The 26,416-nt window shown below is 50.7% G+C and overlaps 2 protein-coding genes across 7 annotated transcripts in view; one reads left to right on the top strand and one right to left on the bottom strand.

The window, feature by feature from the left end:
- Positions 1 to 16,802, bottom strand: TRAPPC1 (trafficking protein particle complex subunit 1). 3 transcript variants are annotated; one of them, XM_075346704.1, is made up of 6 exons: positions 16,537 to 16,599; positions 14,557 to 14,701; positions 13,772 to 13,870; positions 9,998 to 10,068; positions 2,086 to 2,224; positions 1 to 502 (listed from the first exon to the last, which is right to left on the bottom strand). In XM_075346704.1, exons 2-6 carry the CDS (start codon positions 14,560 to 14,562, stop codon positions 374 to 376), a joined length of 444 nt encoding a protein of 147 aa, XP_075202819.1. In that variant the 5' UTR covers positions 14,563 to 14,701; positions 16,537 to 16,599; the 3' UTR covers positions 1 to 373. The 3 variants fall into 3 exon arrangements, with proteins under 3 accessions (XP_075202819.1, XP_075202821.1, XP_075202818.1); XM_075346706.1 differs by lacking the exons at positions 14,557 to 14,701; positions 16,537 to 16,599 and adding an exon at positions 16,647 to 16,802; XM_075346703.1 differs by lacking the exon at positions 16,537 to 16,599 and having other exon boundaries at positions 14,557 to 14,766.
- The window catches only part of CNTROB (centrobin, centriole duplication and spindle assembly protein), a 129,665-nt gene continuing 120,048 nt past the window's right edge, over positions 16,800 to 26,416 (top strand). For 3 of the 4 annotated variants that reach the window (XM_075346702.1, XM_075346700.1, XM_075346699.1), the window contains exons 1-2: positions 16,800 to 16,994; positions 19,197 to 19,571. In XM_075346702.1, the coding sequence (XP_075202817.1) occupies positions 19,218 to 19,571 (354 nt within the window). In that variant the 5' untranslated portion in view covers positions 16,800 to 16,994; positions 19,197 to 19,217. The remainder of the gene's footprint in view (positions 16,995 to 19,196; positions 19,572 to 26,416) is intronic. The other variant, XM_075346701.1, reaches the window with a different exon arrangement.

Raw genomic sequence — 26,416 nt, 5'->3', positions numbered from 1 at the left:
TTACAGTAGTTTATACAGTTTAATAGACAGGTCACATTACACCAGATTTCCCCTCCTCCCACTCCCCATTATACAGCTGCTATAGATCACAAGTAGACATCACACAACAGAGTCCATATCGCAGAAAAGAACTTGGCCGCAGCTTCTTGGTGTCTTTTTCGTTCTATACAATAAATACTTCTCCGTAATACATGAGGACGGCCGTTGTCCATGCGCCTCGTGCAACGTGCGTGTAATCATCTGTACGTGTAGCAGGACACTAACAAAGTCTTCTGCCATTGAGGTTGGATACACAGGATCCTCCACGACTTCTCATGTACCGCGAGGCTTGGCGGCTGCTCAGGGTTGGCGCAGTAGGTCCGGCTGATCGGGCCTAACCCGCTCGGGCAGAGAAGTAGGGGAGGCTGCGGATGAAGCTGTCCAGTTTGCTTTTAAAAAGTTCACTCTGAATGGGCTCATTGAGGGAACAGAGGGAATTCTTCACCACATACTCCACATAGATCTGAGGGTAAGAAAATGGGGGAGGGGGGGGGGAAATCCATTGTACATCGTCACCAAGATATCTTCAGGTACAGTCAATGATATAGCATGAACAGGGAGGTCAACTAGAGGCCGGCCTCCGAAAAAGAGTGCTCCCTCTACTATCTGGAGCTATCAAATGCATCGCGTGGGTGTCAGCCTTGGACCACAACCAATGAAAGCTGAAATCGATGCCTACTACACATTTCTGTTTTGGTCACACAGTGCGAAGAAAACCTTCCCGAATGTAGGTAAGTAATTAAAAGGGTTGTCCAGACTTATTACAAAAGTAGAGCACGTTCTGAGGATTTTACGATGCCAGCGGTGAGATTGAGCGGTCCTGTAATCACAAGGATGCGATTCACATAATACCGGCCACATTCCAACTAGACGTTTGCGGCCTCTACTGTGTGCCACAGCTGCACACGTCTAGTGGGAATGTGGCCGGAAGTGTATGTTTATATGAATGTAATATACTAGCTGTAGTACGCGGGCGTTGCCCAGGATAGTAACTGTCTCTTCGTCTCTCTCCAAGTCTGTCTGTCTCTGTGTGTCTGTCTCTTTCCCTGTCTGTCAGTCGCTCTCTGTCTGTCTCTGTATCAGTCTGTCTCTTTTCCCCCTCTGTCTATCTCTTTCTCTGTCTGACTGTCTCTCTTTCTCTTTCCCTGTCTGTCAGTCTCTCTCTGTCTCTCTCTATACATCACTCCACCGACATCTTATTACCTCACACATAAGCTTCTTATACTAACAATTTATTTTGTTTCTATAGCAGCCACTCACAGCTCCTACTAACCAGCTGTAGCTCCTATCTCCATTAACTTTAATGGTGACAGGATTTTTGAACTGTAATGCCCCCGTCACATTTAACGACTTACCAGCGATCCCGAAAACGATGTGAGCTGATAAGGATTGCTGGGAGGTCGCTGGTGAGATGTCACACAGTCAGATCTAACCAACGACGCAGTAACGATCAGCGACCTGTATAACGATCTCGGCGGGTGTTGGGACTGTGTTAGGAGGTCGTTGTGGTAGGCGTCAAACATAGCGATGCGTCCTGCCCAGCAGGACATCGCCTTTGAAGAAAATGGTCCCAACCATTCAGCAACGACCGGCGACCTCACAGCAGGGGCCTGATCGCTGGTAGGTGTCACACATAACGAGATCGCTGCTGCGTCATGAAAACGGTGGCACAACAACGATCTAGTTAGCGATCTCGTGTGAGACGGGGCCTTAAAGCACGGGGTTAAATTTTCCTGTCAAAACATAGTCTATGACTGTCCCCGAGTCACATGGGGCGTCTGTACAAAGTTTTGTGATTGTAAATGTGACGGTGCGGATTCCTTTAGCAGACATACACACACACAGCTTTATATATTAGATATCTATCTATCTATATCGGCCGGAGCCCTCACAGAATGTCCTACATTGGTGACAAGTCTGGACAACCCCTTTAAAATATCTGAATAGATACCAACGGGACTTTCAATACCTTAAGAATCTGACCCAAAAAAACACATGAAAAGTGAACAGAGCTTTCTTTCCACTACACAGGCCATGATCTCTCACCGTGCTGTAGATCTGATGCAAGACCTCCCGCGTGCTCGCCACGCTCAGATCTGTGTTCATCACCATCTTCAGACCACTCGGGGTCTCATAGTAATGAAGCTTATACTTGCTTGTTTGGAAGCAAAGGAAGCCATCTTTCCTAAGTGGAAATGGTTAAAGACCATAACACCTCAACGTGCACAGATTCATCTACAAAGGAGCAGTATTATAGTAGTTATATTCTTGTACATAGGGGCAGTATTATAGTAGTTATATTCTTGTACATAACTACTATAAATGCCCCTATATTCTTGTACATAGGGGCAGTATTATAGTAGTTATATTCTTGTACATAGGGGCAGTATTATAGTAGTTATATTCTTGTACATAGGGGCAGTATTATAGTAGTTATATTCTTGTACATAGGGGGCAGTATTATAGTAGTTATATTCTTGTACATAGGGGGCAGTATTATAGTAGTTATATTCCTGTACATAGGGGGCAGTATTATAGAAGTTATATTCCTGTACATAGGGGGCAGTATTATAGTAGTTATATTCTTGTATATAGGGGCAGTATTATAGTAGTTATATTCTTGTACATAGGGGCAGTATTATAGTAGTTATAGTCTTGTACATAGGGGGCAGTATTATAGTAGTTATATTCTTGTATATAGGGGCAGTATTATAGTAGATATATTCTTGTACATAGGGGCAGTATTATAGTAGTTATATTCTTGTACATAGGGGGCAGTATTATAGAAGTTATATTCCTGTACATAAGGGGCAGTATTATAGTAGTTATATTCCTGTACATAAGGGGCAGTATTATAGTAGTTATATTCCTGTACATAAGGGGCAGTATTATAGTAGTTATATTCCTGTACATAGGGGCAGTATTATAGTAGTTATATTCCTGTACATAGGGGCAGTATTATAGTAGTTATATTCTTGTACATAGGGACAGTATTATAGTAGTTATATTCTTGTACATAGGGGCAGTATTATAGTAGTTATATTCTTGTATATAGGGGCAGTATTATAGTAGTTATATTCTTGTACATGAAGGGAATTTTGTTACTTACCGTAAATTCCTTTTCTTCTAGCTCTTATTGGGAGACCCAGACGATTGGGGTATAGCTACTGCCCTCTGGAGGCCACACAAAGCACTACATTAAAAGTGCAAGGCCCCTCCCCCTCTGGCTATACCCCCCCCGTGGTATCACGGGTTCTCCAGTTTTAGTGCCAAAGCAAGAAGGAGGAAGCCAATAACTGGTTTAAACAAATTAACTCCGAATAACATCGGAGAACTGAAAAACCGTTCAACATGAACAACATGTGTACCCGCAAACAACAAAAAAACATCCCGAAGGACAACAGGGCGGGTGCTGGGTCTCCCAATAAGAGCTAGAAGAAAAGGAATTTACGGTAAGTAACAAAATTCCCTTCTTCTTCAGCGCTCTATTGGGAGACCCAGACGATTGGGACGTCCAAAAGCTGTCCCTGGGTGGGTAAATAAATACCTCATGTTAGAGCTGCAAAACAGCCCTCCCCTACGGGGGTGTCACTGCCGCCTGCAGGACTCTTCTACCTAAGCTGGCATCCGCCGAAGCATAGGTATGCACCTGATAATGCTTGGTGAAAGTGTGCAGACTGGACCAGGTAGCTGCCTGGCACACCTGTTGAGCCGAAGCCTGGTGACGTAATGCCCAGGACGCACCCACGGCTCTGGTGGAGTGGGCTTTTAGCCCTGAAGGAACCGGAAGCCCCGCAGAACGGTAGGCCTCTAGAATTGGTTCTTTGATCCATCGAGCCAGGGTGGCTTTAGAAGCCTGCAACCCCTTGCGCGGACCAGCGACAAGGACGAAAAGTGCATCGGCACGGCGTATGGGCGCCGTGCGGGAAATGTAGATTCTGAGTGCTCTCACCAGATCTAGCAAACGTAAGGCCTTTTCATACCGGTGAACCGGATGAGGGCAAAAAGAAGGCAAGGAAATATCCTGATTAAGATGAAAAGAGGATACGACCTTAGGAAGAAACTCCGGAATGGGGCGCAGCACAACCTTGTCCTGGTGAAACACCAGGAAGGGAGCCTTAGATGACAGAGCTGCCAGCTCAGACACTCGCCGAAGCGATGTGATCGCAACAAGAAACGCCACTTTCTGCGACAGCCGAGAAAAGGAAACTTCCTTCAGAGGCTCGAAGGGCGGCTTCTGGAGAGCAACTAGTACCCTGTTCAGATCCCATGGATCTAACGGTCGCTTGTACGGGGGCACAATATGACAGACCCCCTGCAGGAACGTGCGCACCTTAGGAAGACGTGCTAGACGCTTCTGAAAAAACACGGATAGTGCCGAAACTTGCCCTTTAAGGGAGCTGAGCGACAAGCCCTTTTCTAACCCCGATTGCAGGAAGGAAAGAAACTTGGGCAATGCAAATGGCCAGGGAGACACTCCCTGAGCAGAGCACCAGGACAAGAAAATCTTCCACGTTCTGTGGTAGATCTTAGCCGAATTCGACTTTCTAGCTTGTCTCATTGTGGCAACGACTCCCTGAGATAATCCAGCAGATGCTAGGATCCAGGACTCAATGGCCACACAGTCAGGTTCAGGGCCGCAGAATTCTGATGGAAAAACGGCCCTTGGGACAGTAAGTCTGGTCGGTCTGGCAGTGACCACGGTCGACCGATCGTGAGATGCCACAGATCCGGATACCACGACCTCCTCGGCCAGTCTGGAGCGACGAGTATGACGCGGCTGCACTCGGATCTGATCTTGCGTAGCACTCTGGGCAAGAGCGCCAGAGGCGGAAACACGTATGGGAGCTGAAACTGCGACCAATCTTGAACCAAGGCGTCTGCCGCCAGAGCTCTTTGATCGCGCGACCTCGCCATGAATGCCGGGACCTTGTTGTTGTGCCGGGATGCCATTAGGTCGACGTCCGGCACTCCCCAGCGGCGACAGATTTCCTGAAACACGTCCGGGTGAAGGGACCATTCCCCTGCGTCCATGCCCTGGCGACTGAGGAAGTCTGCTTCCCAGTTTTCTACGCCTGGGATGTGAACCGCGGATATGGTGGATGCTCTGTCCTCCACCCACATTAGAATGCGCCGGACTTCTTGGAAGGCTTGCCGACTGCGCGTCCCTCCTTGGTGGTTGATGTATGCCACCGCTGTGGAGTTGTCCGATTGGATTCGGATCTGCTTTCCTTCCAGCCACTGTTGGAAGGCCAGTAGAGCAAGATACACTGCTCTGATCTCCAGAACATTGATCTGAAGGGTGGACTCCTGCGGAGTCCACGTCCCCTGAGCCCTGTGGTGGAGAAATACTGCTCCCCACCCTGACAGACTCGCATCTGTCGTGACTACTGCCCAGGATGGGGGCAGGAAGGATCTTCCCTGAGACAATGAGGTGGGAAGGAGCCACCATTGTAGAGAGTCTTTGGCCGTCTGGGAAAGCGAGACTTTCCTGTCCAGGGACGTTGACTTCCCGTCCCATTGGCGGAGAATGTCCCATTGAAGTGGGCGCAGATGAAACTGCGCAAAGGGAACTGCTTCCATGGCTGCCACCATCTTCCCTAGGAAATGCATGAGGCGCCGCAAGGGATGCAACTGGCCCTGCAGAAGAGATTGCACCCCTGTCTGTAGTGACCGCTGCTTGTCCAGCGGAAGCTTCACTATCGCTGCTAGAGTATGAAACTCCATGCCAAGATACGTTAGTGACTGAGTCGGTGATAGGATCGACTTTGGAAAGTTGATGATCCATCCGAAAGACTGTAGAGTCTCCAGCGTAGCATTCAGGCTGTGCTGACATGCCTCCTGAGAGGGAGCTTTGACCAATAAGTCGTCTAGGTAAGGGATCACCGAGTGTCCCTGAGAGTGCAAGACTGCTACCACCGCCGCCATGACCTTGGTGAAGACCCGTGGGGCTGTCGCCAGACCAAATGGAAGAGCTACGAACTGAAAATGGTCGTCTCCTATCACAAAACGTAGAAAACGTTGATGTTCTGTAGCAATTGGCACGTGGAGATAAGCATCTTTGATGTCTATTGAGGCAAGGAAGTCTCCTCTGGACATTGAGGCAATGACAGAGCGGAGGGTTTCCATCCGGAACCTCCTGGCGTGCACATGTTTGTTGAGCCGTTTTAGGTCCAGAACAGGACGGAACGAGCCGTCCTTTTTTGGAACCACAAAGAGATTGGAGTAAAACCCTTGCCCTTGTTCCTGAGGAGGGACTGGGATAACCACTCCTTCCGCTTTTAGGGAATCCACCGCCTGCAGCAGAGCATCTGCTCGGTCTGGACGTGGGGAGGTTCTGAAGAACCAAGCTGGAGGACGAGAATTGAACTCGATTCTGTACCCGCGAGACAAAATGTCCGTCACCCACCGGTCTTTGACCTGTGACATCCAAATGCCGGAAAAGCGGGAGAGCCTGCCCCCGACCGGCGATGCGGAGGGGGGGGGCTGGAAGTCATGAGGTAGCCGCTTTGGAAGCGGTACCTCCATTTGCTTTCTTGGGGCGTGTGTGAGTCCGCCACGAATCTGAGTTTCTTTGCGTCCTCTGAGTCCCTTTGGACGAGGTAAACGGTGTCTTGCCCGAACCTCGAAAGGACTGAAACCTCTGCTGCCACTTTTTCTGCTGAGGTTTGGATGTTCTGGGTTGTGGTAAAGAGGAGTCTTTACCCTTGGACTGCTTAATGATGTCAGCCAATGGCTCGCCAAACAGTCTATCTCTAGACAAAGGCAAACTGGTTAAACATTTTTTGGAACCAGCATCTGCTTTCCAGTCCTTTAACCACAAGGCTCTACGCAAAACTACCGAATTGGCGGACGCCATTGAGGTGCGACTGGTAGATTCTAGGACCGCATTGATAGCGTAAGACGCAAACGCCGACATCTGCGTGGTAAGGTGCGCCACTTGCGGCACTGCTGGATGCATGATAGCATCCACTTTTGCTAAGCCAGCTGAAATAGCCTGGAGTGCCCATACGGCTGCGAATGCCGGAGCAAACGACGCGCCGATAGCTTCATAGACAGATTTTAACCAAAGGTCCATCTGTCTGTCATTGGCATCTTTAAGTGAAGCGCCATCCTCCACTGCAACTATGGATCTAGCTGCAAGTTTGGAAATCGGGGGGTCTACCTTTGGACACTGTGTCCAGCGCTTGACCACCTCAGGGGGGAAAGGGAAACGCGTATCTTTAGATCGTTTAGAGAAACGCCTTTCTGGGTGAGCGTCGTGCTTCTGGATTGATTCTCTGAAGTCAGAGTGATCTAACAAAGCACTCAATTTACGCTTGGGATAAAGGAAACGAAACTTTTCCTGCTCCGCAGCCGCCTCTTCTGCTGAAGGGGCTGGGGGAGAAATATCCAACAGCCTATTGATGGCTGAGATAAGGTCGTTTACCATGGCATCCCCATCCGGGGTATCCAGGTTGAGAGGGGTTCCAGGAGTGGATTCCTGATCACTCTCATCAGACACATCACAGGGAGACTGATTGCGCTGAGACCCTGAGCAGTGTGAAGACGTCGAGGGTCTTTCCCAGCGAGCTCGCTTAGGGTGGCTGGGGCCATCATCTGAGTCATAATCCTCGGCCTGTGAAGCCGGGGACCCCCCTGTGGGCTGGATACATTCCAAGTAAGGGGGACCTGAGGACAGAGGCCTCGCCGTGCCCAGAGACTGAGCCCCATGCATAGATTGCAAGGTTTCAAGGATTTTTGCCATAGATACAGACATATTATCTGCAAAAACTGCAAAGTCCGTCCCTGTCACCGGGGCAGAACTTACAAGCGTCTCAGCCTGGGTCACTACCTCTCCTGACTCCGGCTGGCGAAGCAGCACCGGGTCGGAGCATTGCACACAATGGGGGTCATCGGAGCCTGCTGGTAGATTAGCCCCACATGCAGCACACGCAGTATACACAGCCCTTTTTGCCTTGGCCGCCTTGCGTTTTGAGGATGACATGTTGCTGCTTCCACAGAGCGATCTGGGATATGCAGCCAGAAGCGCACCTCACAGTGCAAGAAATACAATATCTCTATATCTGTACCCAGTACACTGATACACAGTGAGGCACTAGAGGGACCAGCACAGAAAAATCGCTTACCGCCCGCTTAAAAAGCGGGTGTGTGGTCGCCAGATAGCCCCTAGTCCAGGTCTCCCAGAGCCTTGCGTCCTTCCTCCAGCCAGGCATGCATGTAATGGCTGCCGGCGTCTCGAGAGAGGAAGGGGGGCGGGCCCTGGGCGTTCCTGGCCAAGAGCGGGAAGCCTGCTTCCCTCTGTGCCAAGTGAGAGGGCTGGAGCATGTAAATCAGGCTCCAGCCCTCGTCGCTGCTAGCGAACAGCGTCTCTCCCCTACCCTGAATGACAGGGTGGGGGCGGGGAACGAAACGGAGCTGCCGGCGTCCTAGGCCCAAAAAGCCGGGGACTAAATTTATAACCGCCGCCGCCGTAAAAGCGCAGACGGCGGATCCCCGGCGCACCACAAGTCACAGCAGCGCCGCCCGGTCCAGAGGGGGTCGGCGCTGCGTTCCCAAACACAAACAATCCCCCAGTAATCTGTAGGGACACCAACTCCACGTTGCGGTCCCCGGCGCACTACAACACCCAGCCAGCCCGGAGTGTGTCTGTGCCTGCCGGGGACACAGAGTACCTGTATGATGCAGGGCCTGTCCCTGATCGTACTCCTGCTCCGTCTCCATCAGGTTCCAATGGGTCTGTGGATGGAGCCCGGCATCAGAGCTGAGAGGCCGGCAGGATCCCACTTCCACAGAGCCCTACCAGGGGACGTGGAAGGAAAACAGCATGTCAGGCTCCAGCCCTGTACCAGCAATAGGTACCTCAACCTTACAACACCATCCAGGGGTGAGAAGGGAGCATGCTGGGGACACTATATGTGTCCTCTTTTCTTCCATCCGAAACAGTCAGCAGCTACTGCTGACTAAAATCTGTGGAGCTATGCATGGAATGTCTGACCTCCTTCGCACACAAAGCTAAAACTGGAGAACCCGTGATACCACGGGGGGGTATAGCCAGAGGGGGAGGGGCCTTGCACTTTTAATGTAGTGCTTTGTGTGGCCTCCAGAGGGCAGTAGCTATACCCCAATCGTCTGGGTCTCCCAATAGAGCGCTGAAGAAAGGGGCAGTATTATAGTAGTTATATTCTTGTACATAGGGGCAGTATTATAGTAGTTATATTCTTGTACATAGGGGCAGTATTATAGTAGTTATATTCTTGTACATAGGGGCAGTATTATAGTAGTTATATTCTTGTACATAGGGGCAGTATTATAGTAGTTATATTCTTGTACATAGGGGCAGTATTATAGTAGTTATATTCTTGTACATAGGGGGCAGTATTATAGTAGTTATATTCATGTACATAGGGGCAGTATTATAGTAGTTATATTCCTGTACATAGGGGGCAGTATTATAGTAGTTATATTCTTGTACATAGGGGCAGTATTATAGCAGTTATATTCCTGTACATAGGAGCAGTATTATAGTAGTTATATTCTTGTACATAGTGAGCAGTATTATAGTAGTTATATTCTTGTACATAGTGGCAGTATTATAGTAGTTATATTCCTGTACATAGGGGGCAGTATTATAGTATATTCCTGTACATAGGGGGCAGTATTATAGTATATTCTTGTACATAGGGGGCAGTATTATAGAAGTTATATTCCTGTACATAGGGGCAGTATTATAGTAGTTATATTCTTGTACATAGGGGGCAGTATTATAGTAGTTCTATTCATGTATATAGGGGGCAGTATTATAGTAGTTATATTCTTGTACATAGGGGGCAGTATTATAGTAGTTCTATTCATGTATATAGGGAGCAGTATTATAGCAGTTATATTCTTGTACATAGGGAGCAGTGTAATAGTATATTATTACACATAGGCACAGTTTTGAACGAGGTCAGGATACATATCCACAGGGCTCATCTTACTGACGAAGGAGCGGATGGAGAAGAGCATTCCATACATCAGCTTGAATTCCTGGAGAAAGGAGAGGAAGGAGCATTGATTTAAAGACAACGTTGATCACTGCATAATGGGGAAAGTTGTTGGAAGAAATATTAATTGTAGCGTTTTATTAGGCCAAAGGTGAGGAACCTCCGACCCACGAAGATCTTTTCTGCAGCCCCCGGGCAGATTCCTGGGGACCGCAGTGCTCAGGCAGCAGCTATGTCTTCCCAGTTACCAGCCCTTTAAACCCCCATGTGCACAATGAGGACGCGCACGCAACATTCACTACTGAACACTGCATGCACATACTATTGGTCCTCACGCTGGCCGGTGCCAGCGGGCTAAGGACATACTTTGTAGGCAAGGCTAGCGCACGACGCAATCCCGTCCCACAGAAGAAGAGCAGCAGTGTCATCAGCCCTCTCGGTGCGGTGTCCTCCCCCTCCCTGCGCTGTCTATGCCCCCTCGCCCAGTGCGGTCTGTACTCCCGGCGTCTCCTAGGTGGTGTACCGACAGCAGTCCCGGCGTCTCCTAGGTGGTGTACCGACAGCAGTCCCGGCGTCTCCTAGGTGGTGTACCGACAGCAGTCCCGGCGTCTCCTAGGTGGTGTACCGACAGCAGTCCCGGCGTCTCCTAGGTGGTGTACCGACAGCAGTCCCGGCGTCTCCTAGGTGGTGTACCGACAGCAGTCCCGGCGTCTCCTAGGTGGTGTACCGACAGCAGTCCCGGCGTCTCCTAGGTGGTGTACCGACAGCAGTCCCGGCGTCTCCTAGGTGGTGTACCGACAGCAGTCCCGGCGTCTCCTAGGTGGTGTACCGACAGCAGTCCCGGCGTCTCCTAGGTGGTGTACCGACAGCAGTCCCGGCGTCTCCTAGGTGGTGTACCGACAGCAGTCCCGGCGTCTCCTAGGTGGTGTACCGACAGCAGTCCCGGCGTCTCCTAGGTGGTGTACCGACAGCAGTCCCGGCGTCTCCTAGGTGGTGTACCGACAGCAGTCCCGGCGTCTCCTAGGTGGTGTACCGACAGCAGTCCCGGCGTCTCCTAGGTGGTGTACCGACAGCAGTCCCGGCGTCTCCTAGGTGGTGTACCGACAGCAGTCCCGGCGTCTCCTAGGTGGTGTACCGACAGCAGTCCCGGCGTCTCCTAGGTGGTGTACCGACAGCAGTCCCGGCGTCTCCTAGGTGGTGTACCGACAGCAGTCCCAGCGTCTCCTAGGTGGTGTACCGACAGCAGTCCCAGCGTCTCCTAGGTGGTGTACCGACAGCAGTCCCAGCGTCTCCTAGGTGGTGTACCGACAGCAGTCCCAGCGTCTCCTAGGTGGTGTACCGACAGCAGTCCCAGCGTCTCCTAGGTGGTGTACCGACAGCAGTCCCAGCGTCTCCTAGGTGGTGTACCGACAGCAGTCCCAGCGTCTCCTAGGTGGTGTACCGACAGCAGTCCCAGCGTCTCCTAGGTGGTGTACCGACAGCAGTCCCAGCGTCTCCTAGGTGGTGTACCGACAGCAGTCCCAGCGTCTCCTAGGTGGTGTACCGACAGCAGTCCCAGCGTCTCCTAGGTGGTGTACCGACAGCAGTCCCAGCGTCTCCTAGGTGGTGTACCGACAGCAGTCCCAGCGTCTCCTAGGTGGTGTACCGACAGCAGTCCCAGCGTCTCCTAGGTGGTGTACCGACAGCAGTCCCAGCGTCTCCTAGGTGGTGTACCGACAGCAGTCCCAGCGTCTCCTAGGTGGTGTACCGACAGCAGTCCCAGCGTCTCCTAGGTGGTGTACCGACAGCAGTCCCAGCGTCTCCTAGGTGGTGTACCGACAGCAGTCCCAGCGTCTCCTAGGTGGTGTACCGACAGCAGTCCCAGCGTCTCCTAGGTGGTGTACCGACAGCAGTCCCAGCGTCTCCTAGGTGGTGTACCGACAGCAGTCCCAGCGTCTCCTAGGTGGTGTACCGACAGCAGTCCCAGCGTCTCCTAGGTGGTGTACCGACAGCAGTCCCAGCGTCTCCTAGGTGGTGTACCGACAGCAGTCCCAGCGTCTCCTAGGTGGTGTACCGACAGCAGTCCCAGCGTCTCCTAGGTGGTGTACCGACAGCAGTCCCAGCGTCTCCTAGGTGGTGTACCGACAGCAGTCCCAGCGTCTCCTAGGTGGTGTACCGACAGCAGTCCCAGCGTCTCCTAGGTGGTGTACCGACAGCAGTCCCAGCGTCTCCTAGGTGGTGTACCGACAGCAGTCCCAGCGTCTCCTAGGTGGTGTACCGACAGCAGTCCCAGCGTCTCCTAGGTGGTGTACCGACAGCAGTCCCAGCGTCTCCTAGGTGGTGTACCGACAGCAGTCCCAGCGTCTCCTAGGTGATGTACCTACAGCAGTCCCAGCGTCTCCTAGGTGATGTACCTACAGCAGTCCCAGCGTCTCCTAGGTGATGTACCTACAGCAGTCCCAGCGTCTCCTAGGTGATGTACCTACAGCAGTCCCAGCGTCTCCTAGGTGATGTACCTACAGCAGTCCCAGCGTCTCCTAGGTGATGTACCTACAGCAGTCCCAGCGTCTCCTAGGTGATGTACCTACAGCAGTCCCAGCGTCTCCTAGGTGATGTACCTACAGCAGTCCCAGCGTCTCCTAGGTGATGTACCTACAGCAGTCCCAGCGTCTCCTAGGTGATGTACCTACAGCAGTCCCAGCGTCTCCTAGGTGATGTACCTACAGCAGTCCCAGCGTCTCCTAGGTGATGTACCTACAGCAGTCCCAGCGTCTCCTAGGTGATGTACCTACAGCAGTCCCAGCGTCTCCTAGGTGATGTACCTACAGCAGTCCCAGCGTCTCCTAGGTGATGTACCTACAGCAGTCCCAGCGTCTCCTAGGTGATGTACCTACAGCAGTCCCAGCGTCTCCTAGGTGATGTACCTACAGCAGTCCCAGCGTCTCCTAGGTGATGTACCTACAGCAGTCCCAGCGTCTCCTAGGTGATGTACCTACAGCAGTCCCAGCGTCTCCTAGGTGATGTACCTACAGCAGTCCCAGCGTCTCCTAGGTGATGTACCTACAGCAGTCCCAGCGTCTCCTAGGTGATGTACCTACAGCAGTCCCAGCGTCTCCTAGGTGATGTACCTACAGCAGTCCCAGCGTCTCCTAGGTGATGTACCTACAGCAGTCCCAGCGTCTCCTAGGTGATGTACCTACAGCAGTCCCAGCGTCTCCTAGGTGATGTACCTACAGCAGTCCCAGCGTCTCCTAGGTGATGTACCTACAGCAGTCTCAGCGTCTCCTAGGTGATGTACCTACAGCAGTCTCAGCGTCTCCTATGTGATGTATATACAGCAGTCTCAGCGTCTCCTAGGTGATGTACCTACAGCAGTCCCAGCGTCTCCTAGGTGATGTACGTACAGCAGTCTCAGCTTCTCCTATGTGATGTATATACAGCAGTCTCAGCATCTCCTATGTGATGTATAAGATTTACCAATCTTATCACAGAGTTGACTGACCAAGAAACCTGGAAAAGCAGTTATGAGAAGCAACATGATCCTCATCACTTAACATCACAGCCGCACCAAAGAGATGCAGCTCCAGCCGTTACAGTGTGGGGGGGGGGGGGTAATACTTTGTTTGACCAAATATAGCAGGTAATTTTCAAGTTGATAATTTTTTGCGGCCCTGGAGAACCGGTCAAAATCTTCAAATGGCCCTTGACAGAAAAAAAGGTTCCCCACCCCTGCATTCCACACAAAATAAGTCCTGCTCCGACATCACCTCATCTTTAGAGATTCCGGCTTGTTTCCTGCGATTCCACTCGCTGTAGTGTAGACAGGTCCCATTGCGGTCAAATATGTACAGGTTGTGGATAGTCATCTGGGAAACGAAAAATGAAAAGCTGAAATAAGCATAAGGCAAACAGGGTGCATGGATGGGTCAGTGCGATAGCGAGGAACGAAGGCAGCTCATGAGCGGGAGCATATAGCTCGAGAGCTAAAGTGGAGCTACGGGTCGGGCCCTTCGGCAACCAGCAATCAGTATTGCATCTAATCCCACTAATTGATGAGTTAATAAAAATATTAAATTAACTTACATTCAAGAGGGAATATAAAAAAAAAAAAAAAAAAAAGTATTAGTACTTTGAACCGTTCAACTCGCTACCGGACCGCTGCATCCTGTAATTGGCTGCAGCGGCCAGGTAACATTGAGCAGTGTGTTCTGTACTCGTAACTAGTGATGAGCAGGCACTAATCGAGCCGGATGCCGAGGGCGGAGGAGACGGGCGGTCGCAGGACGCCGAGGGCGGAGGAGACGGGCAGTCGCAGGACGCCGAGGGCGGAGGAGACGGGCAGTCGCAGGACGCCGAGGGCGGAGGAGACGGGCAGTCGCAGGACGCCGAGGGCGGAGGAGACGGGCAGTCGCAGGACGCCGAGGGCGGAGGAGACGGGCAGTCGCAGGACGCTGAGGGCGGAGGAGATGAGAGGACATTAAAGGGAACCAAAGGGTGAGATTTTATAGAGTTTTGTTTGGGGTCTGCAAGCGAGGCCAGCAATAAGGTGCACCTTCATAGAATGCCGCCCAGGAGCTGCAGAAGGGGACACTTGGTTTAATAGTGAAAATCCTGATGTTTGGTTCCTTTTAAATGCTGATGGGATTGAGATTGGTCTTTTCTTCACTTTGTGTTTTGGTAGTTGATCCGTCTCCAGCCTCTCACAGCGATGAAGACGCCCAAAACGATAGAAAAACAAAAACAAAAATAAAAATAAATAACAGCTCCATCCACCGAGAAATACAACAAGTCCTGGGAGAAGGGAAGGAATAAAATACCAGGGGCAGATTACAGCCAGGACTCCCCGGCCCCGACGCCGCAGCCAGGACTCCCCGGCCCCGACGCCGCAGCCAGGACTCCCCGGCCCCGACGCCGCAGCCAGGACTCCCCGGCCCCGACGCCGCAGCCAGGACTCCCCGGCCCCGACGCCGCAGCCAGGACTCCCCGGCCCCGACGCCGCAGCCAGGACTCCCCGGCCCCGACGCCGCAGCCAGGACTCCCCGGCCCCGACGCCGCAGCCAGGACTCCCCGGCCCCGACGCCGCAGCCAGGACTCCCCGGCCCCGACGCCGCAGCCAGGACTCCCCGGCCCCGACGCCGCAGCCAGGACTCCCCGGCCCCGACGCCGCAGCCAGGACTCCCCGGCCCCGACGCCGCAGCCAGGACTCCCCGGCCCCGACGCCGCAGCCAGGACTCCCCGGCCCCGACGCCGCAGCCAGGACTCCCCGGCCCCGACGCCGCAGCCAGGACTCCCCGGCCCCGACGCCGCAGCCAGGACTCCCCGGCCCCGACGCCGCAGCCAGGACTCCCCAGCACAGACGCCGCAGCCAGGACTCCCCAGCACAGACGCCGCAGCCAGGACTCCCCAGCACCGACGCCGCAGCCAGGACTCCCCAGCACCGACGCCGCAGCCAGGACTCCCCAGCACCGACGCCGCAGCCAGGACTCCCCAGCACCGACGCCGCAGCCAGGACTCCCCAGCACCGACGCCGCAGCCAGGACTCCCCAGCACCGACGCCGCAGCCAGGACTCCCCAGCACCGACGCCGCAGCCAGGACTCCCCAGCACCGACGCCGCAGCCAGGACTCCCCAGCACCGACGCCGCAGCCAGGACTCCCCAGCACCGACGCCGCAGCCAGGACTCCCCAGCACCGACGCCGCAGCCAGGACTCCCCAGCACCGACGCCGCAGCCAGGACTCCCCAGCACCGACGCCGCAGCCAGGACTCCCCAGCACCGACGCCGCAGCCAGGACTCCCCAGCACCGACGCCGCAGCCAGGACTCCCCAGCACCGACGCCGCAGCCAGGACTCCCCAGCACCGACGCCGCAGCCAGGACTCCCCAGCACCGACGCCGCAGCCAGGACTCCCCAGCACCGACGCCGCAGCCAGGACTCCCCAGCACCGACGCCGCAGCCAGGACTCCCCAGCACCGACGCCGCAGCCAGGACTCCCCAGCACCGACGCCGCAGCCAGGACTCCCCAGCACCGACGCCGCAGCCAGGACTCCCCAGCACCGACGCCGCAGCCAGGACTCCCCAGCACCGACGCCGCAGCCAGGACTCCCCAGCACCGACGCCGCAGCCAGGACTCCCCAGCACCGACGCCGCAGCCAGGACTCCCCAGCACCGACGCCGCAGCCAGGACTCCCCAGCACTGACGCTGCAGCCAGGACTCCCCAGCACCGACGCTGCAGCCAGGACTCCCCAGCACTGACGCTGCAGCCAGGACTCCCCAGCACCGACGCTGCAGCCAGGACTCCCCAGCACTGACGCTGCAGCCAGGACTCCCCAGCACCGGCGCCGCAGCCAGGACTCCCCAGCACATGACGCCGCAGCCAGGACTCCCCAGCACTGACGCTGCAGCCAGGACTCCCCAGCACTGACGCGTCTTCCCTAGAACAACCGTATAACGGGCAGCACTACAGTCGCCGTTGTCGGTGTGAAACATCACGTGACTTAAAGTGACCGTCCATGAAATAATAACTCCACATACGAGCGATATACGGCAACAACCCAACCACCGTGTGAAAGCACTACAAGTCCCAGCCTGCCGGGAGCCCCATGACACCGCTGAGTATCAGAGCCAGGAGCGCAGACACCCACCTCCTCCTGTCAGAAATGCAGCCGCACTTCCGGCTTATGGGCCACGCCTCCCGGCCGTTGTGCGCATGCAGTTACAAGCTCCGCCTTCACGTCACGTGATTACGTCACGTTTAGTGGCGGTGTGAGGTGTACGTCAGTCAGAGAAGAGTCAGGAGCAGACTCCGGAGATTATTCGCCGTCGTGACGCCTGTGGGTGTACCAAGATGGCGGAAGAGGAACCGCCTGAGCGACCGTTGCCATGGTGAATCGGTTAGCTGGTGCGGCGCAGGAGAGTGACGTCACACGGCGGCTGTGGACGCGGGGTTCAAAGACAGAAGACGTTTAGAGCGTGAGTGCGTCTTCTGTGCGGTGAGTGCGTCTTCTGTGCGGTATTATATCGCGTTATCTTAAGTATTTTATGTAACACTAGCTGTTTATCTAGCCCGTGGCTGCTGCGCTTTATCTTCCATTATCTTGGGTGGTCGGCAGCAGTTGGTGGGTGGGGGCTGCTGCATTCAGACCCCCATGGATCATATATCAGCTGAAGTCTTCCCCGACCACTGCTGCCGACCACCCATTGCAATAAAACGCAGCAGCCACTGGGCAATGATTTCTCCTCGGTGCGGATGAGATCGGGGCCGTCCGAGATACCTTAAAATAAATGTTCATTTAAAGGGGCTGTCCATGAGTAGATCTGTGTCTCCCTCCTTTAGGTTTCACAAAATTGACCTATAAAGCCACATATAGTGATCGTTCTACTCGTTCCCCCTCGTCCAGTGCCGGCTTCTGGCCTCGTTGTTTTGGCTGCAGTGATGACATCACGACTATAGCACCGCTGCAGCCGATCACTGGGCCCGGTGACACGTGCCATCCACATCTACAGATCTTAGTGAATGGCTGCAGCGCCGATGTGTGCTGAGGTTGCGATGTCACTGCTGCTGCCGATCACTGTACCCGCTCTCTTGTGCCTTCTACATCTAATGAGCTTAGTGATCAGCTGCAGCAATGATGTGTGCTGAACTTATGTAACCACTGCAGCCGATCACTGGGCCCGGTGATCTGTGCCTTCCACATCTACTGATCTTAGTGATTGGCTGCAGCACTGATACGCGCTGAGGTTGCCATGTCACTGTTGGAGCTGATCCCTGACTGCAGTGACTTGTGGAATCTACATCTACTGAGCTTAGTGATCAGCTGCAGCAGTGATGTGTGCTGAACTTTTGTCACCACTGCAGCCAGTCACTAAGCCCGGTGACGTGTGCAATCCACATCTACTGAGCTTAGTGATCAGCTGCAGCAGTGATGTGTGCTGAACTTTTGTCACCACTGCAGCCAGTCACTAAGCCCGGTGACGTGTGCAATCCACATCTACTGAGCTTAGTGATCAGCTGCAGCAGTGATGTGTGCTGAACTTTTGTCACCACTGCAGCCAGTCACTAAGCCCGGTGACGTGTGCCATCCACATCTACTGAGCTTAGTGATCAACTGCAGCAGTGATGTGCGCTGAACTTATGTAACCACTGCATCCGATCACTGGGCCCGGTAATGTGTGCCATCCACATCTACTGAGCTTTGTGATTGGCTGCAGCACTGATGTGTGCTGAGTTCACGATGTCACTGCTGCAGCCGATCACTGTACCTGTTTCGTGTGTCTTCTACATCTACTGAGCTTAGTGATCAGCTGCAGCAGTGATGTGTGCGGAACTTATGTGACCAGTGTAGCCGATCACTGGGCCTGGTGACGTGTGCCTTCCACATCTACTAATCTTAGTGATCGGCTGCAGCAATGATGTGTGCTGAAGTTATGTAACCAGTGCAGCTGATCACTGAACCCAGTGACGTGTGTCGTCTACATCTACTGATCTTAGTGATTGGCTGCAGCACTGATGTGTGCCGAGGTTGTGATGCCACCGCTGCAGAGGAGGGGAGTAAACGCTGCCGGCCATGTGAAGGTCGGGGAAGTGTCCATCGAATTCTCCTCCCTTCGTTTGACATCAGTCGGCAGCTTTGCCATAGAAAACAACGGAGCACTCAGCAGAGGAAGTACTCCTGTGTGTGGGAGTACCGATGAGATGGCTGTTGGCTGACAGGCATCCAATGTGTATGGCCTAAGACCCCTTTAATAATAGATCCATTCTGATACTTGGCCCCTGCTGATTGGCTGTCACTAGGGCACACACGACCACTATGGCTCCACACAGCGTGCAGTGGCCGTCCTCTGTACTGCAGCTTAGATCACATTCACTGAAATAGGATCTGCAGTACCGAGGACGACCACTACACTGTGCACGGCGCAATCTGCTGCCGGATTGTGGGAGCTGAGGACGGCTGATTGGTGATGGCTGCCGGATCCCCCAATCTGATCATCTCACCTATGTACATGGCCCAAACCCTTTTTAATCTTCACCTTCTCCATGTACTTTACTGCCATACACCCACGTGACCACTGCAGGACAAGGATCTCCATTTTCAGCATTTATTATCATATGTCTGGAGCCCCCTGTAATGTGGGGGGTCAGATATTTAACCCTTTTGTCACAGTATGAGTAACCCATGTCCTCTCTCCTCCAGCTGCCCCGGCCGTCTCTCCTCATGGCGCTCCCTCACGCCTTCTCTCTTCAGGACGCTTCCCTCCTCAGCGGCATCGAACCCCTGCCTCTGTCCTCTCCTACATCTCCCCGCCATTCCCTCACCGATCTGTCCTCTCCCCCTCTCCTGCCGTCTCCTTCTCTCAGGCGAGCCATGTCCTCCAAGGTGACCGCTCAGTTCTACGCTTCCTTAAGACGCAGCCAAGAAGTGGATGAAGAAAAGGAGCCCGAGGAGATCCACAAAGCCTCAGAAAGGACAGAACTGGCCCAGGGTCCCGCCATGACATCTGAGGTGGAGGAGCTCGCTGGTGAGCTGTCGAGGAGGCTCCAGGAGGGTGTGGAGACCACCGGAAGAAGGGTATGTCGTGTGAATTCCACCATCGCCCAATATCATCATACAGAAATATGGGGGATGGGAAGTGCTACTATCCCTAATTAAAGGGAACCAATCACCAGGATTTTCGTATATAACCTAAAGCCTATACTGGCACTATCAGGCTGAGTCTATACATACAGTGCTATACTGGCACTATCAGGCTGATTCTATACATACAGTGCTATACTGGCACTATCAGGCTGAGTCTATACATACAGTGCTATACTGGCACTATCAGGCTGAGTCTATACATACAGTGCTATACTGGCACTATCAGGCTGATTCTATACATACAGTGCTATACTGACACTATCAGGCTGATTCTATACATACAGTGCTATACTGACACTATCAGGCTGATTCTATACATACAGTGCTATACTGGCACTATCGGGCTGATTCTATACATACAGTGCTATACTGGCGCTATCAGGCTGATTCTATACATACAGTGCTATACTGGCACTATCAGGCTGAGTCTATAGATACAGTGCTATACTGGCACTATCAGGCTGAGTCTATACATACAGTGCTATACTGACACTATCTGGCTGATTCTATACATACAGTGCTATACTGACACTATCAGGCTGATTCTATACATACAGTGCTATACTGGCACTATCGGGCTGATTCTATACATACAGTGCTATACTGGCGCTATCAGGCTGATTCTATAGATACAGTGCTATACTGGCACTATCAGGCTGAGTCTATACATACAGTGCCATACTGACACTATCAGGCTGAGTCTATACATACAGTGCTATACTGGCACTATCAGGCTGAGTCTATACATACAGTGCTATACTGACACTATCAGGCTGATTCTATACATACAGTGCTATACTGGCACTATCAGGCTGAGTCTATACATACAGTGCTATACTGGCACTATCAGGCTGATTCTATACATACAGTGCTATACTGGCACTATCAGGCTGATTCTATACATACAGTACTATACTGGCACTATCAGGCTGATTCTATACATACAGTGCCATACTGACACTATCAGGCTGAGTCTATACATACAGTGCTATACTGACACTATCAGGCTGAGTCTATACATACAGTGCTATACTGGCACTATCAGGCTGAGTCTATACATACAGTGCTATACTGACACTGTCAGGCTGAGTCTATACATACAGTGCTATACTGGCACTATCAGGCTGATTCTATACATACAGTGCTATACTGGCACTATCAGGCTGATTCTATACATACAGTGCTATACTGGCACTATTAGGCTGAGTCTATACATACAGTGCTATACTGGCACTATCAGGCTGATTCTATACATACAGTGCTATACTGACACTATCAGGCTGAGTCTATACATACAGTGCCATACTGACACTATCAGGCTGAGTCTATACATACAGTGCTATACTGGCACTATCAGGCTGAGTCTATACATACAGTGCCATACTGACACTATCAGGCTGAGTCTATACATACAGTGCCATACTGACACTATCAGGCTGAGTCTATACATACAGTGCCATACTGACACTATCAGGCTGAGTCTATACATACAGTGCTATACTGGCGCTATCAGGCTGATTCTATACATACAGTGCTATACTGGCACTATCAGGCTGATTCTATACATACAGTGCTATACTGGCACTATCAGGCTGAGTCTATACATACAGTGCTATACTGGCACTATCAGGCTGATTCTATACATACAGAGCTATACTGGCACTATCAGGCTGATTCTATACATACAGTGCTATACTGGCACTATCAGGCTGATTCTATACATACAGTGCTATACTGGCACTATCAGGCTGATTCTATATATACAGTGCTATACTGGCACTATCAGGCTGATTCTATACATACAGTGCTATACTGGCACTATCAGGCTGAGTCTATACATACAGTGCTATACTGGCACTATCAGGCTGAGTCTATACATACAGTGCTATACTGGCACTATCAGGCTGATTCTATACATACAGTGCTATACTGGCACTATCAGGCTGACTCTATACATACAGTGCTATACTGGCACTATCAGGCTGAGTCTATACATACAGTGCTATACTGGCACTATCAGGCTGATTCTATACATACAGTGCTATACTGGCACTATCAGGCTGAGTCTATACATACAGTGCTATACTGGCACTATCAGGCTGAGTCTATACATACAGTGCTATACTGGCACTATCAGGCTGATTCTATACATACAGTGCTATACTGGCACTATCAGGCTGATTCTATACATACAGTGCTATACTGGCACTATCAGGCTGATTCTATACATACAGTGCTATACTGGCACTATCAGGCTGATTCTATACATACAGTGCTATACTGGCACTATCAGGCTGATTCTATACATACAGTGCTATACTGGCACTATCAGGCTGATTCTATACATACAGTGCTATACTGGCACTATTAGGCTGATTCTATACATACAGTGCTATACTGGCACTATCAGGCTGATTCTATACATACAGTGCTATACTGGCACTATCAGGCTGATTCTATACATACAGTGCCATACTGACACTATCAGGCTGATTCTATACATACAGTGCTATACTGGCACTATCAGGCTGATCCTATACATACAGTGCTATACTGGCACTATCAGGCTGATTCTATACATACAGTGCTATACTGGCACTATCAGGCTGATTCTATACATACAGTGCTATACTGGCGCTATCAGGCTGATTCTATACATACAGTGCTATACTGGCACTATCAGGCTGATTCTATACATACAGTGCTATACTGGCACTATCAGGCTGATTCTATACATACAGTGCCATACTGACACTATCAGGCTGAGTCTATACAGACCTGTAGTGGTCAGATCGGACGTTTAGGTTTTAAAATCCAAAAAAGTAAAGTTTATAAAATGAGCAGCTTCTTGAGTGACAGCAGCTGAGGATCAGATAATATCTGGGGGGTATTCAGAGTTATCCCCTCCCCCTGTTAGAATTAGCATAAGTATTATACAAACAATTCACTTTGTCTGTTGAAGGACCTGTGTGATGTCATACCCATGTGACCTGGTATCCAGCTTTGGTGGCTGAGGCCCCACCCCTTCTGGTCACATGGGTATGACCTCACCACAGGTCCTGCTAGGCAAAGTGAATCATTTGTATAATACTTATGCCAATTCTAACAGGGGGAGGGGATAACTCTGAATAAATTATCTGCTCTTTTGCTGCTGTCACTCAAGAAGCTGCTCATTTTATAAACTTTACTTTCTTGGATTTGAAAACCTAAACATCCGAGCTGACCACTGCAGGTCTGTATAGAATCAGCCTGATAGTGCCAGTATAGCACTGGCTTTAGCTTATATAGGAAAATCCTGGTGATTGGTTCCCTTTAAAGGCCTTGTCCACCTTTGGGATATTTTTTTTTTTTTTGCTTAAATACATGATGTATTTGGGACTAACAATCAATTTTGCAATTGGGTTGCATTAAAACATTTGGCAGCGTTTGACTCTTGTTTCTCATTTCCAGCAGATTCTACTTTGATGTCATAAATCTACTTAGAGGAGATCAGAAAAAGACAGAAAAAGAGTTACGAACTCTCAGGGTGATAGAATGAGCTCACTGACGGATTCTCCGTTACCTCATTCTACAGCCAGTTCATCACAGAGTCTACAGAAGGCAAACGGGGCAACGTTCTTAACGCAACCCAAGTACAAAAATGACATTTAGTCAAAAATTCATGTATTTAAGAAAAAAAAACAAAACACCCCTCCAACCTCTTCATGACATGTGGCGCACAGGTACGTCGTGTCCCCTGGCTTTGATGCCGGCTTACACGCATCTGTCAACCTGTGAAATGCCTCTGTGAGTCTCTGACAGTGACATTCAGAAAGTCAACGGGGAGTGGAGACAAGTGTCACTCTATGGCGTGTCATGACAGTTGTTTGTCTGCTGAACACCCCTGTGTCTGTCATCACAATCCTCCTGTGAAAACCAGTGTTTAGCCGGCGTTCACAGGAGATTGTGTTTTTTCTATGCTATGTACAGCACAAGCGATTGAACGATTGCAGCTTTGTATCCCCTAAGGGGACTAGTTAAAAAAAAAAAGTAAAAAGCAAAAGTGTAATATATAAAGCTGAATGTGTGTGTGTGTGTGTCCGCTAAAAGAATCCACACCGTCGCATTTACAATCACAACATTTTGCACAGACGCCTCATGTGCTTCAGGGAACGTCATAGACTATGTTTTGAGGGGAAACTTTAACCCCGCGCTTTACAGTTACTCTCCAAAAAACATGCCTCCATTAAAGTCAATGGAGCTGCGAGCTATTAAGGTTATTAATAGGAGCTGTAAGTGGTTGCTATAGGAACAAAATAAAATTGTTAGTATAAGAAGCTTATGTGTGAGGTAATAAGACGTAGGTGGGGAGACGGATAGAGAGAGACAAACATAGGCACAGACAGAGTAAAGCCTGCATTACACGTTTCAATATGTCGTGCGATCGCATTTGCGATCGCACCCGCCCCCATCGTTTGTGCGGCACGGGCAATTTCTTGCCCATGTCGCACAATGCTGTAACCCCCCATCACACGTACTTACAAACGACCTTGCTGTGCGTGGCGAACATCCACTTCCTGAATGGGAAGGGTCGTGCGGCGTCACAGCGTCATCATACAGCGGCCAGCCAATAGAAGCGGAGGGGCGGAGATGAGCGGGACGTAAACATCCCGCCCACCTCCTTCCTTCAGCATTGCCGGCGAGACGCAGATAAGATCTGTTCATCGTTCCCGGGGTGTCACACGGAGCGATGTGTGCTGCCTCGGGAACATTGAACAACCGGACGTTCGATTTTTAGAAAATGAGCGACGTGTCAACGATGAACGAGAAGGTGAGTATTTCTGCTCGCTCGTATCTGTCACACGCTACGATATCACTAACGATGCCGGATGTGCGTCACTTACGACGTGACCCCGCTGACATCTCGTTAGATATATCGAAGCGTGTAAAGCCCGCTTTAGAGGCAGACAGGGAAAGAGACTGACAGACAGGGAAAGAGACAGAGAGACAGACAGTCAAAGAGGCAGACAGAGAAAGACACAGGCAGACAGGGAAAGAGACAGGCAAAGAGACAGAAACAAGGAAAGAGACAAAGACGAGGAAAGAAGGAAATAGACAAAAACAGGGAAAGAGACAAAGACTGGGACCGAGACAGATGGGGAAAGACACAGACAGAGAGGCAGAGACAGACAGGTAAAGAGAGAGACAGACACACAGAGACAAACACACAGACAGTTACTATCCTGGGCAACGCCTGGGTACTACAGGTAGTAAATAAATAAAATACAAATGTTCAAATCACCCCCCTTTTTCTGCAATAAAAATAAAATATACACATATTTGGTATCGGTGCAATCCCGTTCTATCAAAATATAAAATCAATTAATCTGATTTGGTAAAGGGTGCAGTGAGGGTAAAAAATAAAAAATAAAAATGGGAAAATTACAGGATGTTGGTCGCTGCAACATTACAATAAAATGCAATAACAGGCGATCAAAACAGTGAATCTATGGAAAATGGTATCTGTAAAAACATCAGCTCAGGCCACAAAAAATAAGCCATCACTGAGCCCCGGATCCCGAAATATGAGAACGCTACGGGTCTCAGAAAATGGCGACACAAGAATTTTTATTTTTTTTTTTTTATTTACGACGTTCCCAATTTTTTCCACCACTTTCAACAAAAAATAAAACTATTCGTGTTTGTTATCTATGAACTCGCACCGACCTGGAGAATCATCAGATTTACCATACCGTGTACACAGCAAACCCCCCCCAAAACAATCATGCAGTTTCACTGCACTTGTAATTTTTTCCCCCCATTTTCCAGCACAATATGGTGCAGAATGAATGGTGTTGTTCAAAAGTACAACTTGTCCCAAAAAAAAAAAACAAGCCTTCATATGGCTAGACTGATGAAAAAATAAAAAGTAAAAATTAAAAATAAAATAAAAAAATAATATAAAATAAAAAGCTCTTGGAAGAAAGGGAGGAAAAACGGAAGATCGCCCGGCGCTGACATAACGGCACGGCGGCTCATTTTTAGTTATAATGACAGCATTTATTTTATCATGTGATGCTCTGAAAAAACCTGGGTTGAAATATTGGTAAAAAAAAGGGGCTTCTGCCATTTCCATTTAGTTTTTTTTCCCCGCGTTCGGTGTGATGTGATATGACGCGGTCAGGACGGAGCGATTATAGCAAGGCCTTCAATCCTGGGAGGGGAGGTTTAAGTGGTGTTTTTATTATGAGTACCCCTTATCACATGTAAAGCGTCATGGAATAAATGGCGCGATACTAATACATTTTAAAAAATTCAGAACTTTGTAAAAGCTAAAAAAAAAAGAGTTTTGCTTCTCCATTTTTTTCCTTTTTTGTGACATTTGAGGACTCGTTCTTCCCGAGAAATGATGATGATGTCTTATCAGTACCGTTCAGAGGTACAATCCGCAATTTTATCGGGTTTTTTTTATTTTTTTATTGTATTTTCTGGGGTGAGCTGCGTCGGCAGAAAGACGACAATTCTGGAGTTAATTTTTTTTTTTTTTACATCATTTATAGAACGGATTAAATATTGTGATATCTTTGTAGGTGAGAGGTTTATAGACGCGGCAGAACCCCATGTGGTAGGACAACCGCCGCCTGTGGACCCCCAGCCCCGACACCCAGGAGATGACATACCACCTGTAATCTATGTGGGCAGCCTCCAGGGGGCGCTCCCGCTGTTTTCTAAGGCCCGGGGACTGTTACACCTTCATAGTTGTCAATGGTTCTGGGGGCATCTGAACTGCAACCATG

Source organism: Anomaloglossus baeobatrachus, chromosome 4 (genome assembly GCF_048569485.1).
Source record: "Anomaloglossus baeobatrachus isolate aAnoBae1 chromosome 4, aAnoBae1.hap1, whole genome shotgun sequence".
NCBI lineage: Eukaryota > Metazoa > Chordata > Amphibia > Anura > Aromobatidae > Anomaloglossus > Anomaloglossus baeobatrachus.
This window is presented reverse-complemented; position numbering and strand designations above follow the sequence as displayed.

What these genes read in the sequence shown, in the direction of transcription:
- TRAPPC1 (XM_075346704.1), bottom strand. An exon ending in CCGGAATCTCTAAAGATGAG is followed by an intron (nt 10,069 to 13,771) that starts GTGATGTCGGAG and finishes TCCTTTCTCCAG; the next exon opens with GAATTCAAGCTGATGTATGG. An exon ending in AAGATGAGCCCTGTGGATAT is followed by an intron (nt 2,225 to 9,997) that starts GTATCCTGACCT and finishes ATTTCCACTTAG; the next exon opens with GAAAGATGGCTTCCTTTGCT.